The sequence below is a fragment of the Anser brachyrhynchus genome (assembly GCF_964034855.1).
Source record: "Anser brachyrhynchus genome assembly, chromosome: 1".
NCBI classification, from domain to species: domain Eukaryota; kingdom Metazoa; phylum Chordata; class Aves; order Anseriformes; family Anatidae; genus Anser; species Anser brachyrhynchus.
In genome coordinates this window covers 55923947-55940990 of record NC_137694.1, presented here as the reverse complement: position 1 = coordinate 55940990, position 17044 = coordinate 55923947, and the positions used below count along the sequence as shown (strand labels likewise).

The 17044-nt window shown below is 48.9% G+C and overlaps 1 protein-coding gene across 2 annotated transcripts in view; it reads right to left on the bottom strand.

Annotated features, from left to right (window-relative positions):
• Nucleotides 1-16382, bottom strand: part of CACNG2 (calcium voltage-gated channel auxiliary subunit gamma 2) — a 50752-nt gene extending 34370 nt beyond the window's left edge. The window contains exons 1-2 of one of the 2 annotated variants that reach the window (XM_080578895.1): nt 15866-16382; nt 15177-15322 (exon numbers count right to left, since the gene is read on the bottom strand). In XM_080578895.1, the coding sequence (XP_080435021.1) occupies nt 15177-15318 (142 nt within the window). In that variant the 5' untranslated portion in view covers nt 15319-15322; nt 15866-16382. Of the gene's footprint in view, nt 1-15176 lie in introns of both variants that reach the window. The other variant, XM_080578894.1, reaches the window with a different exon arrangement.
• Nucleotides 16383-17044: the final 662 nt, after the last annotated feature.

The following is a 17044-nucleotide window of genomic DNA, read 5'->3' as shown; positions in this document are numbered from 1 at the left end:
ATTCTCCAGGGAAGAGGTACCTCACCCATGAGAAGAGGCAGGAGCCAGTGCACTGAAGGCTAAGTGGCACGCCGTTATCATTCCCCGATATACTCCAGGAGGGCTCCTGGCAAGTTCAGGAGATGCCATCTGAGGAACCAACCCAACATGACCCCGTGACCCAGCAAAAACCTGTATGACACAGCAGTACCTGATCTAACAGCGCACGATCGCCACCATAACCTAGCGTGACCCGCTGGATTGACCCTGTGACAGGATTTGATTTATTACAAATGACAAGGATTTAATCACTCGCCAGAGAATGCCGAATGACGCAGCACAGCGTTGCTCACTGTGGCTCTGCTGAACTGGCATGCTCGGATTGGCTTAGGGAGCACACCCATTGGGTGATTCATCCAATTAAAGAGCGGCCAATCCTCCCAGCGCTAACGAAATACAGCTCTATTTCACTTGGAGCACTTTCTAGCAACCCATTTAGGCTTTTCTGCTGCTCTCATCACCCTAATGTATGAGCACGTTGCAGTTGATGGACAGTTGGTTTGCAGTCGGGATTAAAACGAAAACCTGGCTACTAATAGGATAGAGTTGAATAATCTGTGAAATTATAATTGATATATAAATGTTCAGCTACTTAATTACTATACTGACTCAGAACAGGTTGGATGTGGCCCCAAAAACACTGAGGTAGAACTTTTAAGGACTATGTGTACCAAGCCAACCAGTGTTAAAACATTGCTGTAAAGTACATAAACTCTATCTCAAATATAGTGTGAGATTTCCTGCAGACCATGAGAACGATGTTGTGGTTCTTCTCCACTGGAAGCGAGAGTGTAGATAGCTTCAAGGTACATAGCAAGCTGTCCACTGAAATCACTAATGCATTAGCATATGTCACCCAGAGCATAGATATGGGACTCGGCCCCCATATTCATTCTAATTGTTTCACACCACTTAATTACGCAAATCAGAAAACACACTTGTTTAAGTTCCATTTGAAGACATTCTGACTGGATGACATAAATTCAGGGACGTGCAAATGCGAAGGTAGTGTAAGGCTCTCTTTTCTCCTCCGCTCTCATTCTGAATCGAGTGTAATACACACAGCCCAGGTGGTCTAGTCCAAATGTGAAGGACGGCCAATAGGGTCTGTCATGAACTGCCCCAGTTCAATAGTATTGTTCAGCCCTCATAATAGATCTATTTTTTGCCATAGAACCTCAGTTTCCCTTACCCTTTTTTGCATAACCCTTGGTGTAATACCCATGAAGTCCCAGCTCACTTTCTTCCCTGCAAGAAAGTGAAACCTCCCCTCAGTTGTAGACTCTACCCCAAGCCCCCACGGTTTTTGCTGCTGTACAATCCAAAACCAGATTCTCCCTCACTTGTTCTCACCACCTTCCTAATCGGATGCCCTGGTGTTATTTTCATAACAGCGTGTAGAGATGTGAACTGATCTGCTTGTCATCTTCTCTCACATATCCGACCCAGTTCCCAGGGTCTGATTTTGTAGAATTATGGGCATTTATTCTTGAAAATTGATGACTTGCCCAGAGGCTAAATATTTGTTATCTGGAAAAAAAAGACAACATAACATTTTTTTTTTCTTAAATTAGGTCCTGAAGAGGACAGGAAGTCCTACTGCATTAGCCAAGAAAGGAACAAGGGTGGCTTAAGAGGGTCTTGACAGGTTCATGGAGTCACAGCATTTGAAAGCAGAGCCCACATTTGATCACCTATCAACCATTTATCAATAGCTCAGTGATTAAAAACAAAGCTCTTTCACTTCATTAAACACATTCAGTGCCATTTGCTCTACATTCCAAATGGCTGAACTGATGTTCCAATGCAGCCTATTTTTAGTTTTTCTGATTAGTTCATTATTTGGGAAAAGCTACTGACTGTGTATCAGTTGCAGAGATCTAATTCTTCACATGGATCCCAAAGAAGAATGGTGTTCCACGTGGGTCTTAAGAATTTGTTTGCATATGAGTTCAACCTCCAACCCTGCAGTGGTGCAGCTCAGTGAAGAGATGTTCATGGAGTTTTCCTTTCCTTGAGCCCTTTTTTTTTATATATATATTATTTTTATTTCTATTTTTTATTATAGGGAAGAAGCCGTGTAACATATTATACTTTTTTTTTTTTCTTCAAGAAAACTAAGATCAACAATGACAGAAAATGAGCAGTCTCAGTGAGAATTAAACAAGATACTCAAAATAAGTGATCTCTTGGGTGTCTGAGTAAATTACCACCCCCAGATCAGATTTTTATTTATTTTCAGAACAAACTATTTCTTTGCTGGTAAACCCTGCAGTTTTGTCATGAATCCAATGAATTTTCACTGGTAAGTGACAACCCTAGAGACAGAAGTGGCCATGTATCCCCAGGGCAGCTACCACATGGGCAAAAGCATTCCAGCATTGCCTCTTCAGCAAGCTTCAGCCCTCATATGAAAGGACAGAATCTGCAGGTCACATGGAGATTAGGCTCTGTGTCCTTCAGCCCTGCCTGCTAAAAACGCAAAGGAGAAATCCAGCTGTGATTGTGTCTTCTGGCTCCAGATCTCCAAAGCATTCAGAGACACACCGGGGACCAAGTTCCCTTTCAGAATCCCAAATAACATGGTACTCCTCCCAGAGGAACTGAAATGCAATATGGACCGTTCATTTCTTTCAGACTACCTGTGGCTACCTAATAAAGGAAAAAAACCTCCAAGCACACAGGCATGCCTGTTTGGGGATATGGGAATTAGACTGAGAGCTGAGAGAGACTCGTGTTGTAAGTCTCCATGGCACAACATAATGTGACCTCACATGGGTCTTGGAAGCAGCACACCTGAGTAAGCGCTGTGTCCTGACAGCTCTCAGACACGCTGCTAATTCGCCTGTGCAGAGCACCATGCTTGAGTAGCCAGTAGGGCTTGAAATACCTAAACTAACTTACTTTGAGCTATTCAGGTATCTTTTTTCTGGCACTGCCTGGTGCTGGGCAGATGTGTCCTGATCTGCATTATTCTGCTCTCCCTACTCTGGAGAAGGAGATGAAGTCAGGTCTAGGTGTAATAACCTCTTACTGATGTCAAAAACAACAATGCAGAAACTAGTTTTACACCTTTGCTGCATTTTGCTTTGCTGCCTTTCATATGTCATTTGTCATCTTAGGTTATCACTTCTTTGACGTAGGGATGAGATCTTCTGTGTATGCACAGTGTCTAGCACAAGGTGCTTCCACCATACATGAAGCATTTTGGTGTAGCTGCAATGGGCCAGTGGCAATAACAGATGACATGCTCAGAACCCTCTGCTGAAGAGCAGCAGCCAGAGAAAAGCATTAAGTTTTGGTTGCCTTGCTTTACCAAAGATAATCTGGCCAAACCTTAGGTTCTCTGCCACAAAAACTACCCCAGGCCTCCAGAAGTACAAATTCATGTGCTTACAGCTGGGAGACCAGCAGAGAGGCTCAGTGTAGGAGACGTCCATGTCTTCTTGAATTTGCTTACATGGATAAATTTCTTGGCTTCACCAAGAAAGAGCTGGGACAAAACAATTACACTTCAGCTCCTTTGACTCTTCCTCTTGCCAACTCTCCTTTGTTAGTCTTTTATTGCACAGAGCCACGACCAGTGGTCATGCTTTCCACGTTGGTGCAGGTCCGTGGCTGGTTGGTGTGATTGACCCTGCCCTGTCTATGTGTACATAAATCCTTCTTTATCCCGTGGGATGGAGCAGGGAAAATAGGGAGAAAAGGCTTCACTGCACCACTGAGTCAGTCTGCTCCCAGTAACAACCCAAGCCCCCAGTTTCTGCATAAGGTGGTAAATCCTTTCTGGTGCTGGTGCCTCCACATCCTCACAGTGTTCTTTCTTGTGGTCTTGCTTTGCTCTGAATACTTTCCCCTCACCATTCCTGTAAATGTGGGCCAAGCTGTAATGATGCAGCACACAGAAAAACGCCTTTCTCTTGTGATGTTAGACAGCCCCTGGAATTAATTCCTGGAAAGCTGCTCTTGGCCTTACTGAGATATTCTTTCCTGCGTATGCAGGGACAAAGTGATGAGTGAAGTGGGGAAGAGTGGTGCAATGATTGGGGAAGAGTGCTGCAATGATTACGCAGTCACCTGAAATTTAGGAAAATTGTCAATCCTAGTTTTTCCTGTGTGCTGTGCTGCTCTTTGCATTGCACTTCACTCTGCAGGGCAGACATATTAGTTTCTCTGTTTCTCTTTCTCCCAGTAGTGAAATAGCTGCACCACTCTGCTCTTTTTTTTTTTTTCTTTTTTCTTTTTTTTTTTTTTCCTTCAAGACTATGAGGTGCTTGAGTACAGTTGCAATGGATATGTCTTAGCTAGAGGACACTGAAACCTTCTGCTCCATTAATCCCAAGCCTGTCCACAGCTGCTATGTTACCCCAAACCCTTACATTTCAAGACAAACCCTGCAATCCTCTCTGGTTTCCTTCCAAGCCTCCCATTGTTTTTCTCTGTGAACTTTCTCTTCCTTGAAAGGAATACATGGCTCCTACTTTTGGAGACATGAAGAGAGCAGGAGAGATGTAAACATGTTCATTACTACAAGAGTTAGGGTTTAGCCCAATGTGAAATCTCTCCCAGCCCAGAAGATAGGAAGAATCCTAGCTCTGGTTATTTTTTTGAGGGAGCTGCTTCATGTCTCCACTTCTGTTGTTTTACAGGTCAGCTTACAACTTCGCTTTGTGCTGGGTACAGGCAGGCTCCAGGCTCCAGGCAGGCAAATCATTTAGGGAGTTTTGGGGACAGAGGCTTCTACACCGAACCATAGCACCCCTCATCCTGAAAGCACGCACTGCAGGGGTGATTTGAAACCAGCTGGAGGAGAAAGGAGCCCAGAGTTGGCTACTCCTGGACATTTCCTCTCCCCTGGGCTGCATTTCCACAGTGCATTGGAAATCGGTGTCTCTCTCAGCTGTTTCCTCTGAACATCAGCTCTGCTTTCTGTCCCCCAAATAACCTAAGCCACCTTCTTCACCCTGCCTACAATGTTCCCACTGTCTGTGTCCAAGAGTGAACTCCCAAACACAGGAAAACCATCCATCCTCCAGTCATGTCATTTAATGAAGCTTTCTTCAAACTATTCCCTGTACTTTATTTTACCTTTCAAGCACCATCCATTACTCTGTGAATATTTGATTTCTGCCTCCCCTCCTTCATGCAGGATGACATTCTTTTCTGCTTGAGTCCTTTCAGGCACTGCTGATCTTGAAGCTCCCCAATTACAACCACTTTTCTTGTGCTGGTGACACCTTAAGAGACAACAGCAGCTGCCTATAAAGGGCCTCTGCCATCTGTTTCCTCTGCCACTTCTCTGAGACGGCTCTAGCTATATACAGAAAAATATTTATCACAGTTCATTCATTCTCTCACTCAAAAATGAGCAAGACAAAAACGTCTTCTTTCATGATTTTGCCACTGCCCTTCAAAAAACCATGACCCTCAGCCTAAGGAAAAGGGCAATGCTTGAATCTAAAAAGAAGCAGCAGAAATTCTTGATGATTGATCCCTTGGGACCCTGTACTCTGAAGGCAATTCTGCGGGGCATCTGCATTCAGAAATGACTCCTCGGGGCTCTCTGAAAGGCGAAAGTCAGAGCCAGGACACTTCATCTCAGCCACCAAGCTTTCTAAGTGACCGCATCTGAAAGGAGATATACATATGTGCACACACACATGCACGCACTTAGTTTCAACCCATTTTCACTAAATCTCCATAGAGGCTGAATGGGATGGGATCGGGGGTAGTTCCTACCCAGGACTGAGGGATAGAAATGTAGAGGGAAGAGAAGAAAAATGGGATAAAATGGTAGACACGAGAACTAAAGTGGAGAAAAAAGGAAGAAAAGAAGAAGCAGTGAATTCTGAAGGGGCCTGGTGGAGTGGTGGAGGGAGTGTAGAAAAAAAAAAAAAGAAACAAACTAGAAAGGAAAGTACGAGGCAATATCTTCACGAGGAAATAAAGCCCCCAGAACAGGCTCTCAGAAATGCGCTAGTTGCAGTGGACAGCCCACAGCTAGGTTGCAGGAGTCAGCAAACAGGGTTGGATGAAAAGTGTTTTGAGTGACAATGCTCAGTCTACGATATTGAATGAACATGACCATAAACCTGGGAATTATTCAGTGTTCAAGTGTGATCCATAGCACTGCAGCTACACTGCTGGTATAAACAAGACCTGAAGGAAGAGGGAAGTTCTCTGAGTGATAGCAAATTTAAGAATGAAATGTAGTTATGAAGCAGTGGGAGGAGAAAAATAAAACAGGCACTAAAAAAAAATCATGTTCAGGGGGAGAATGAAAACTGAGAAATAGGAAGAGAAAAATCAGAAACAGATAGAAAATCCAGGGGACGGAGGTGGATAGTGTTATTCTTTATTTGACAGAATGTATACTTTATACAACAAGCTAAATCAGAAATTTATAGTTGTTCTGCTTCTAGCAAAAACACACATCAGAGGAATTCCTACCCATGGACAGGATGGCACTGTATCCTCAAGTTTTTGTATACCATCCTCATTTTCTGTTTTTCAAAGATAGCAGGTAGAAGTATATGCTCTGGGGGAATAGGAGGTGTAGGATAAAGTCCATATGCTTCTCTGGGGAGTTATAGATTTGATAGGAAGCTGGTATAAAAACTTCAGCAGCCTGTGCCACAGAAACAGAAGTGGATTTCACCTATCCTGCAGGGCTTGTTACAGAAACTGATTGTGTAGTTGGGAATTTTATGAGGGAGGTTTTCCGTAACACAAAGGGGATAAATGGGGCTGGGAGACAGAAAGCTGTCAGTAAATGGAGGAGATCTGATGAAAGACAGAAATGCAGAAGGAAGAACAACAGAAAGTTGAATGCCAGGGGGTGCACGGTCCCCTCTGCTATTTCACACTTCCACCAACCCAAGGTGAGGAGCCCATAAAAGGCCTTTTCCCCCACAGGGAGGGATGCCAGCTCAAATTTTTCTAGCAAGGATGAAAAACGATGAAAATGGAAATAATTTTTAAAAAGGGACTGCTGGACAGCAGAACAGCTGGCATAAATGAGTGCAGAATGTCATCGGCTTTGGGGCTGTCACACCCCCACACTGGAGGTGAATCGAGCCCCTGGGTTTTCGGGTACGGCACTGGTGAAGCAGGGCACACTGTGACCTTTGGGGGCACAGCTGTTTAAAGCAGGCACAGCCCTTTCTCATCCTGATCCTCCCCTTGCCTGCATGGACTGTGAAAGCAACACAGCTCCATCCAAGCCTCTGAGGTTACACCAGAGCAAACGAGGGGAGAATCGGGCCTTTATCCCCTGTGCATAGAAACACTACAGTGCTGTACGTCATCAGATGCCAGTTCAGTAATCATTTCCACAGATGCAAGAGGAAAGAGACAACCTCGTTTCTAATTTAGTCATGATAGCATCAAAGAGACCCAAAGCCTATTGCTTTCTGGGAAGCAGGGACTTCAACAATAATAATTCTTTGCACATATATAGCACCTTCACTGCTAACTACTTGCTTTATACCCTGGGGTGTGAAGAAAAAGGACTCCACTTAATTCCATATGCTCTTAATTGCTCTGTATCCCAGATCCTTCCTAGCAAAATATGATAGAAATACCTAAACTCACAGTTAATTTGTCAAATTAGGGCAGTCATTGACACCAGCAGAAACGCAGGCCTAGTTTGCACCTTATGCTGCAGCTGCATAGCATAGCATCTAGAAACAAAAGAAATGCCAGACTAAGTAAATCTGAGCTCCGTTTAATCCCTGACAAATGTTTCGGGGAAGAAGCAGGAAGCACATGGCAGTCAGATAGGGGATAGGCTGTCCTTGTGAAATGTTATCCTAGTTTTTATGGAGCCTGGCTTAATTGCCGAATTATGAAACACCCAAAACGCTGTTCATATCCATTATGAGGACGCTTAATTTTCGTGAACTCTGTTGTAAATGCCCACTTGCTTGCTAAATGTGGTTAAAATCTTGGCCACGGGAGCTCTGGTGGCAATGAGATCCACAGCCCTGATACGCATCAAATGAGAAAGCTTTAACTGGGTCTCCGGTGACTCACGTCAGGTCCTCTTGTCTCTGTGTTACAAAATGGGGAAATCAAGAGCTACTGATCCATCTTCTCTAGCCCATTCATTATTCAACACAATCCAATTGCTTTCCCGCTCATTCACCTCCTTTCCCAGGCAAACACGCCTAGTATTTCAGGATGTCCTCATACACATGGTCTTTCTTACTCCTCCTTGTCCCTGTCCCCCTTTTATGAACCCTCTTCCGGCTTTGCATTCCCCCCCCCTTGGACAGCCCTTCCTCCTTGTGCTCTCTGTTATCCCCCTGCTCTACTGCTGCTGCCTGGGGAGTTGCTGCTGGTGGGTTTTCTGTCTGCAGCCATGCTCTGCCCTGGGCCACTGACAGCAGTATTCCTGTTTCTGGGATCCGAGGAGCTGCTGCAGTTCATTTAGAGCCCTGCATGCCTCACAGCTCCCCTTTTCCCACCAGCCAGCAGCACCCTCAACCTGGTTCACTGAGATTCATTCACCTAGCCATTGAGTCTGACTTTGGAGACCCCAGCCCCATTCACCTCACCTCCGTGGGTGATCCTGAGGCTCTCAGAGAAAATCCTCCCCCTGTAAACAGCTTGCAAAGGACGACTGTTTGCTGAGACACCGCTTGCTGACAACCAGAGATCCCTCCCTGTAGTGCACAACAACGGCCCCAGGGCGATGGCTACAGAGACCCTGATTTTCCCTTTGGACCCCAGCCTGATTCGTGTCTGAGGGCTGCCAGGGAGGGTATTTAGGGCTGCCGGGAGCTCCTTCCAGCCCAATTGCTGGCTGCATGCAGATGAGCCAGCTCATCAGCTGCGCTGCCAGTGAGCCCTCCGGCCACGGGAGGTTGGAGGCAGCAAAGTGGAGGGATGTTGGCTTGACCAAAAGGCAACTAGCAATGAGGGGAGCAGAAGGGGGGGCCTGTGTCTCATCCCCCATCTCAGGGGGAGCTGTGGTGCCCTGGGGTGAGAGCAGACAGCGACAGCAACCAGTGTCATAGGCTGCTTTGAGGAGGGGGGCCACGGGCCAGAGAAAGGAGGAAGGGGACATCCATCATGAGGGGCTGCAGGAGGGTTGCCTTAGAAAGGAGCTCCAAAAGGATGGGGTCGTCAGCTGGGGGAATGACTGTGTGTGAGATGGGGGACAGCCAGGGTGGTATGACGGCAGCGAGAAGAGGAAAGAGGACAGACAGATGAGATGGCAGGAGCAAAGGGGACAGAGGAAAGCAAGGACAAGATAATGTAACAGAGGAAAGAGCAAGGGGGATGGGCCTCGGAGAACTTGGAATCAGGGAGAAATAATGAAGAGGAAGCTGCCTCTGAGAGAGAGCACAGAAGAGACGTGAAGATGAAAGAGAAAAATAAAGAGGAAAAACAGGGGAGGGAAACAAGAACAAATTAAAATGGAGATGGATAGAATGAGTCAAAGATGGAGGGCGAGGAAAGATCTGGGGTCAGGCAGGCAAGGGAACAAATAACTTTGGGGTGCGTTGCATTTGCGGTCTGTTCCATGCATCCCCGACCCCTTCCATGCTCTGCATTTCCCCCGCAGGGCAGCTGCAGCCCTGGGGCTGGGAGCCCTGCTGGTGACACTTCCTCTGTCAGGAGACCCCCTCCCTCCCCGAGAGCCCCTGCAAGGGGTATGCAGCAGCACGTCCCCACAGCCAGCGCGATGTGGAAGGGGGAAGCGGCGCAGAACGGAGCGGCGAGGGCTCCCCCTGGGATAAAAAGGGTATGCTTGGTTGGGAATCCTGCTCTTAAAACAGGGGCAGGGGGCAGAGCCATCCGACAGCCTGAAATGCTCCCCGCTCCCCCTGGCAACCTCCTCGCTCTGCTTTTAAATTAGATAAATATGGAGATGCTGCTGGCGAACCTCGGCAGCCCTCCTCCCCCAAACTCCTGATGAGGTGGCACCAAACCGCAGCCAAGCGAGACAGGGGCTGGGGGGCCTGTGAGGGGAACGGGATGGGTTAAAATGGAAACACGGGATAGGAATAGCTCCTGGTCTCCCTGGCAAGGAGACATTTGTTCTATCTCTGTGTAATTTCTTTATACATTACTGCTGCCACACTGCATCTCCATGTCCCTCCCACTGCATTTCGCTCTCACTCTCTTCAGCGAGGCAATTTCTGGTGCATTTCAGGACAATATTAACCCATTCCTCTTTCTCTGTCAGTAGGAAGATTCAGAATTTAAAAGCAATTTAGAAGTCACTTCTAGCAACTGACTGGTGAGAAACAGCTCCTGCTTGTCAAATCTTACAGATGAAGCGAGCTTGCAGGTCTCAGCCCGTCAAATCCCTGGCTCCCCACTGATGTACAGCCAGGTGTGAATTTAAGCTGAGAGGAGAACCAAACCCACCCGTGTCTGGGATCCCAGGTACTTCCCCCTCACCACCTGCCACCCCACTTTTGGAAATCCTCTGCCTTCTTCATGCCAGGCCCGTGCAGCTCTGCATCCTCCTGCTCCCCGGCAGATGCAATAGCGGCAGCAGTCAGCGCTGCGCTGGGCCATTGCCTCCTGCTGCATCTCAGGGCCGTGCTGTGGGCTGCTCCTGCACCACCAAGGCGTGGAGAACCTCACTTAAGCTACTGCTATTTCCACTGCATCCTCAGAAAAGCCCCTGACATATGATATCAAGAGTTGGGGGACCCCGGCGGATTTGTGGATGGTTATAAGTAGGACGGCGGGCAGTTCTGCAGGGCGGAATTGGGGACACTGACAGAAACAAAGGGTAAAAGAAAGATAAGAAGGGAGACAAGGAAAAAATGCTCGTAAGATCATGCAAAAAGAAAAAGTTGCTCAGAAGCAGCCAGGGATGGGAGAAGGCAGCGCGGGGAAGAGACGCAGTGCCAGGATTGTGTCCAGTGCCTGTGCCCTGCCTCGCTTTGCCATCAGCTCTTCGTTTCTGCAAACACTGAAACTGCACTTAACTCTCATGCGTTGTTCAGATGTAACAAGCTGGAAAGGGAACAGATCAGCTCATTAATTTTCCTTGGGAAGGGTCTCTAGGCAGGAATTATTTTCTGCACCAACATCCATTCAATTACTTGCCTTCACACCAGTCAGATCTACAGGGATGTCTAACCCCATGCGCATCACTCATGCCTGCCTGCCCTGGACTCCTCTCTCCCTCCTTCTTAGTATAAAAGCCTCCCAGACCTATCCCTTTCCTAATAATAATGACAACATGACAAAACCAATAACCTACAGATATAAAATACATTTCATTTACTTGCTTCGTAAGACCCCAATAAGCCATCGTCACTCACTTTTTGAGATCCTGTAGGACATCTACAGGAGCTAATGAAAGAATTAGACAAGGCATCACTCATAATAAAAAAAGTGTTTTAAAAGCATTCGGTGCCAAGGAGGAATTAGGCTGGAAGATCCGCAGCCATTTCGAAGTTGTAAGAGGTGCAGCATCCATACGTGGCATGAGCTTGCAGATCTCAGCTGCTGGGTGTACGTGCGTGCGCTGTGCATACGCTGTCAGGGGTCTGAGAAAGGCAGTCGCTCTGCCATTTTTCTTGAAGGGCAAAGACTTTTGAATGGCCCAGGGACGCATTTAGGCAACCCCAAAGCCTGAGAAAGAATTATCTGAAGGAAGATTAGGAAAGGAATAGGAAGTGTGGTCTGCAGTAGTGTGAACAACCACCACCTTTCTGCTCCAGCCTCAGCACTGAACGGGGGCTCCCTTTAGGACTCAGGAAAGAGGGGAGAGTAATCCCAGTGGAGGAGGAACACCCAAAATGACACTGCTGTTTGGAGCAATGCAAAGATCTGAAAATACTGACTGAAAGTGTTGAATGACCAAACAGAGGGGAACCCTGAAACTGAAAGCCCAGGAACCAAATTCTTTGACGGGAACTCACATTGTGATTGCGGTGTATCTGTGTGCACAGCCTGAGCCCCCACATTCCTTTTTGCTATTGGGCACCTTGGCCAAGAAGAGAAAAGACAATCTACCACTGCGTTTTGAACACAAGGAGTCCACCATTTCTGACAGCCTACAGTGCTGGCTCGTGCCAACATTCCCCCACATGCCCCAAAATGAAGGCAACCTCATCAGAGGCTTCCTACCATTAGCAGAGGAATGTTTTGGCTCCTTTGATTATTTTATCGTTAAAAATCCTCCTGCCCTCCTCTGCACTGCCCCTCCTCACCCTATGGGCCTGCCCTGATGCCCCCCCACCCCTAGGCACCTTTTTTGTTCCACACCCTTTGCCAGCCGCCTTTGCCACACCGTGGGCAGGGTGAGTGTGAGCAGAGCCCAAGGCTTTGGCCAGTTTCTCAGCCTCCTGGGAAGAAGCCCTTCCCTTCACAGACCTGTCCACCCCCTGCACCATGGGGACAAGCAGCCCCTGCTGCACCCTTCCTGCACCAGCTTGGAGCTTTCAGTGGGGAGGGCGAGTGACCCAGGGACATCTTTTCTAATTCCTTCTGCTGAGAAGGAAGCTAACTTCTGGCTGATCAGACACAGCAGCAAGAGTCTTGCTGCCCAGGGCCTGCTCATGGCTGCCCACTGGGGATATTTGGCTGTGTTGTCCTGAAAGCAACGGGGTGCCAGGGCTGTGCTGCCCCACAGGGCACAGCTGTGGCCTGGTCCTGCACGGTGTGTGGCCACGGGGCTGCTTCTGCGTCCTGTGGAGATGTTTTGCTACCTTGCTCATACTGAAGTTTTGGTGCAACTTGTGCCCTCAGGTTAGGGATGCCCTGGCTCAGAGCAGGGCTTGCTCCTGAATGGTTCCTTGCACCGTCCAGCTCTGCTTGCTGCTCCTGCCCCATGTTGCATGGCAAGGGCCCAACCCTTGCATGGCAGGGGCAAGAGAGCATCCCATGGGGGTACACAGCTTGCTCTCAGGCTGCCTTTTGTAGCCCTCGTGCAGGGCTTCAGTGTGAGCCATGACAGCACAGGCAGGGGACGGGGCTGGCAGTGGGGGGGCCGGGGGCACTTCTGAGCTTTTAATTGGAAGCATCCTGGCACTTTCCCCTGCCACACAAACCACTTCTGCGGGGCGCCTGTGGGGTCCTGTCAGACGTAAAGGCGAAGGAGCCCCAAGCTCCTCCGATCTGACAAACCTCACCCGCCCCTTCCTCCTCCCCCTCAGACCGCGTCCCTCTGGATCCGGCTCTGTGGGCATATAGACATGATCTGAATTCACTGCCTCTCCCAGCCGGGGTCCTCATACCTCTTGTCTCCACCCCAGCCTCCCTTCGCCCTCCGGCTCGGGGACACAGCTTGGGAAGGGAGTTCTTCCCCGCAGCCTCCCTCCCTCCCCGCATGGCTTCGCATTTGGGCTTGCTTTTTTTTTTTTTTTCTTCCCTCTCTCATTAATTTTTAATTAAGGAGATGTCTCTTTCCTTGGTTGTAATGAATAGCTGTGTGAAAGGCTTTTCATTCTTTATTAATATATATCTCTATATATTTATCTATTTGGAGGAAATGTGTGTGTGAGTGAGTGTGTTTAAAACATCCCCCATTAATTTACTGCTATTGATTTTCTGGCGTGGAGACAGCATATAGTATTCAGCATAGAGCTCCTCTGCAGGATATGTTAAAAGGCAGCAGTTTGGGTTGACAAAGGGCACTAAATGCAGTATGCGTCAAATAGACCATCGCTCAATGAAGTCACTTAGCTATTCAAAACATGTCCAGCCATCACTCAACCGTTTGCACCAAGAACAGGGGGGAAATTCGCGCTTCTTCCCGGACACAACCATTTCTAAACAGTGGCTTTAGCTTGCTTTGGTGAGAGACATTAGGACATACACAGTTTATTCTCCCCTCCCCCCTGCCTTCCATCTCCCAGTGCCGGTCTTTGAAAATCCGTCCTGCGGTACCCACTTCCCCTTCTCTCCCATCGGGGAGCTCCAGGCACACCCAGCTCTGGTGGACACCGGCAGACACATACGTTATCTGTGGATGTCCATAAACCCCTGGCAGCCCACCCTCCAGCTGGGAGCTGATTCATAAGCAGGGGTTTTACAATGGGCTGTAATATGCGCTCTTGCTCTCGCTCTCTCCTCGCTACGTGTGTAACATAAACCATGCGTTTCCATCAGTCGCCCCTATCCCTCCAGCACCGGCTGAAGACCACCTCCCCAGCCCACACGTACGCCAATAGCAGTACTGAGCAACACATATTTAAAAGCGAATCACTGGCCCCTCTCTTCTTTCCCCCTCCCTTAGGAACGTCTGATTCCAGAAGTTGGCTGCGGCGGTCTCTCTTCTGCCATCAGACATGTCACTGAGTTGCTGTTCAGTTTCTCCACACCAGACTTAGGCTGATTTTTCTATTCAGGCACTTGTTTATTTTTAGCCTTTACCATAAACCTTAAAGAAAAGCCCAAAGCAAAAAAACACCCCCAACAACAAATGAACGGGGGAAAATTCCCAGCCCCAAAACAAACCAATCAGCCGCCAAATAGACCCCTCTGCACCCAACCCAGTGAGATGTGGTTGCTTACAGACATTACGAAATGCTCTGAACTCTGCTCAAGATGACTGGAATCGTCAGATTTACCATGTGAGGCATTTTGGACATAACAGGGTTGTTTCCATTTCACTCTTTTTCCCTCCTAAAGTGAACTAATAATTGTATCCGAATTGCTTTGCAGTCACCCTCTCCCCACATTGCTTCTCACTCCCAGTCTTGTCTTTGCAAATAAGCTGTTTGCAAAGAGACAAATGATTTCACTCTGTGGTTGCAGCCGGAGCACAACAATAACACAGCATTTTGGCATTGCTTTCCCAGGCAATACAAACAATCTGAAGACAGGCAGACCACACGCTTGCTTTCTGAAAGGGTCTCTTGCTGTTTTTGTATCACACACATCATTCCCATCAGAGGGGGGAAGTGAATTTTTGGGGAGGGTGTGTGGGGGAGGGTGAGGAAGAGGAAGGGAGAAGGGAACAGAGCAAAGAATAATTTTCCTGTCTTCTTGCCTCCATGCCCTGAGTAACTGAGCCCACCACTCTCAGTCGTGGTGAAGGGAATGAAGTGAGAAAATGGTGGAATGCAAAGGGATTTATTTGGGGGGGGGGGGGGGGACATGGGGTAGTGGGATAGGAAAGTGGAGGCGGGGAGGGGTGTTGGAGATCCAGAATCAAATACCTTCCAGGCAGCAGGTTCTCCATAATCCAGAATGGGTCATGACTTCCTCGTTCTTTTTGCTGGTTTCGTTCTCACTGACAGTTTTAGTCTTGCAAACCCCTCTGGAGTAAAGCCAGTAGTCGGTCCCCACAGCTATGGTCATCAGGCTGAAGGCAGCGAAAGCACCAACGGTGGTTAAAAGCATCTGAACACCTCTGTCAAAGAGCCCCATAATTCTTCATTATACAAATACCCAACCGCCTTCTGATTCTTGGGGTGTGTGTGTTTAATAAAATAAAAGAATAATAATTCCGACTAATAATATAATGGGTATATATAGAGAGATAGATATCAAAAAAGGGAGGTAAGAAAGCCCACGGAAAAGAGTGTAAATTAGAAAGACCACACGGGAAGAGGCTTGCCTTTTAAATCGGAAACGTTCTGGTTGAAATATAAAAAAAAAGGAAAAAGAAAAAAAAAGAGAGAGAAAAGAACCAAGAAAAAAAAAAAGAAACAAATAAAGAGAGAACCCCCCCCAAAACGAGACGCCTTAATCCCTTTTTCTAAAATTCTGGTCTCCAGTTTCCATATGTAATGGCTAATTTGGAGATGGCTTCCACAGTGAACAGGGGAGCAGCAGCAGCATCCTCAACACAATCTCTCATTATCTGGACCTAGACAGTTAGAGACTGTAAGAGCAGAGATGCAACCTTCAGTCTTCTTGCTTAGCTCTGCAGCCTGCGCCATGAAAATCCTTTTCCTTCCCAGTTATCTTCCTTGGGTTTTTATTTTTTTTTTTCCCGGCAGCGGCAGTCGCTCCAATCCTCTCTCACTTTTTCTCGCTTGCTTCTCCTTCCTTTCGCTCGCTCCTACCACCAAGCCAGACTGCCCAGTATACTGTAAGCCCTTGATTTCAGCTGAACAGGTGCCGAGGTCTCGCCTCCCATGGCTTTTCCGCACAGCCGCGGCGCTCGCTCCCGGCGGAGGTGGGCGAGGAGAGAGGGGGGCTCCTGGGGGCGGCGATGGGGAGGGAGGCGGGGGACAGGCGCGGCGCCCCTCCCGGGCGGGGGTCTCGGAGCTGCGCCCGGCTGCGGCACCCCCTGCCCCGCGGCGTCCCCCCGGCGGCTCCCGGGCCCGCTACTGCATCAAGGCGGCGGCGGCGGCGTTGGCGGCCGGAGGTGCTGAAGGACAGCTCCGCGGCCGGCGGGGCGGGTGGAGCGCAGCGGGGCGCCGGGCGCCGCAGGGCAGCTCGCCGGGCGGCGGTGCCGGAGGAGCTTTCCGCGGTGCTGCAGGACAGACCCCCCGCCCGCCCTGCCCGCCGCGCCGCCCGCCCTGCCCGCGCCACAGCATCCGCGGGCGGCGGCCGCCCTCCTCCGCTCTGCGCGGATTAGGGCAGCCCTAAACACCCCCCCCCCCCCCTCCTCCTTCTCCGCTGCCTTTCCCCGCCGCTGCCAGCCCCGGGCAGGGCAGCTCCCCCCGGCTGCCGGAGCCCGGAGGAAGGCGTATCTGGCTGGGGCTCTCCCTCTTTTCTCGCTTTCTGCCTTTCGCTCCCACCCGCTCCCCCCCGCCGCCCCCCGGCCCGGCTGCCTTCGCATCCCCGCCGTTAAGAGCCCGGAGCTGCGAGCGCAACCCGCGCGCCGCAGTGAGACCCGCACAAAACTTCAGTCAGACGTTTCTCTCCCCAGGAGACAGGGGAAATGTAACGTGGAAGGGTAATTTAGAAATAAGCATCTATTTCCCTTATTTTCGCTGTCGCTATTATTTTTAAGTGCTTGCTCTTCACTCTTCTCGGGTTCGCTGCAAGTTGCATATGTTTTTGGTGTTGCTTGTTTTCCGTCCCTCTGTCTCCCCCTGACCAGTGCTGTGTGAATCCCTGCGTTCTGACTTTC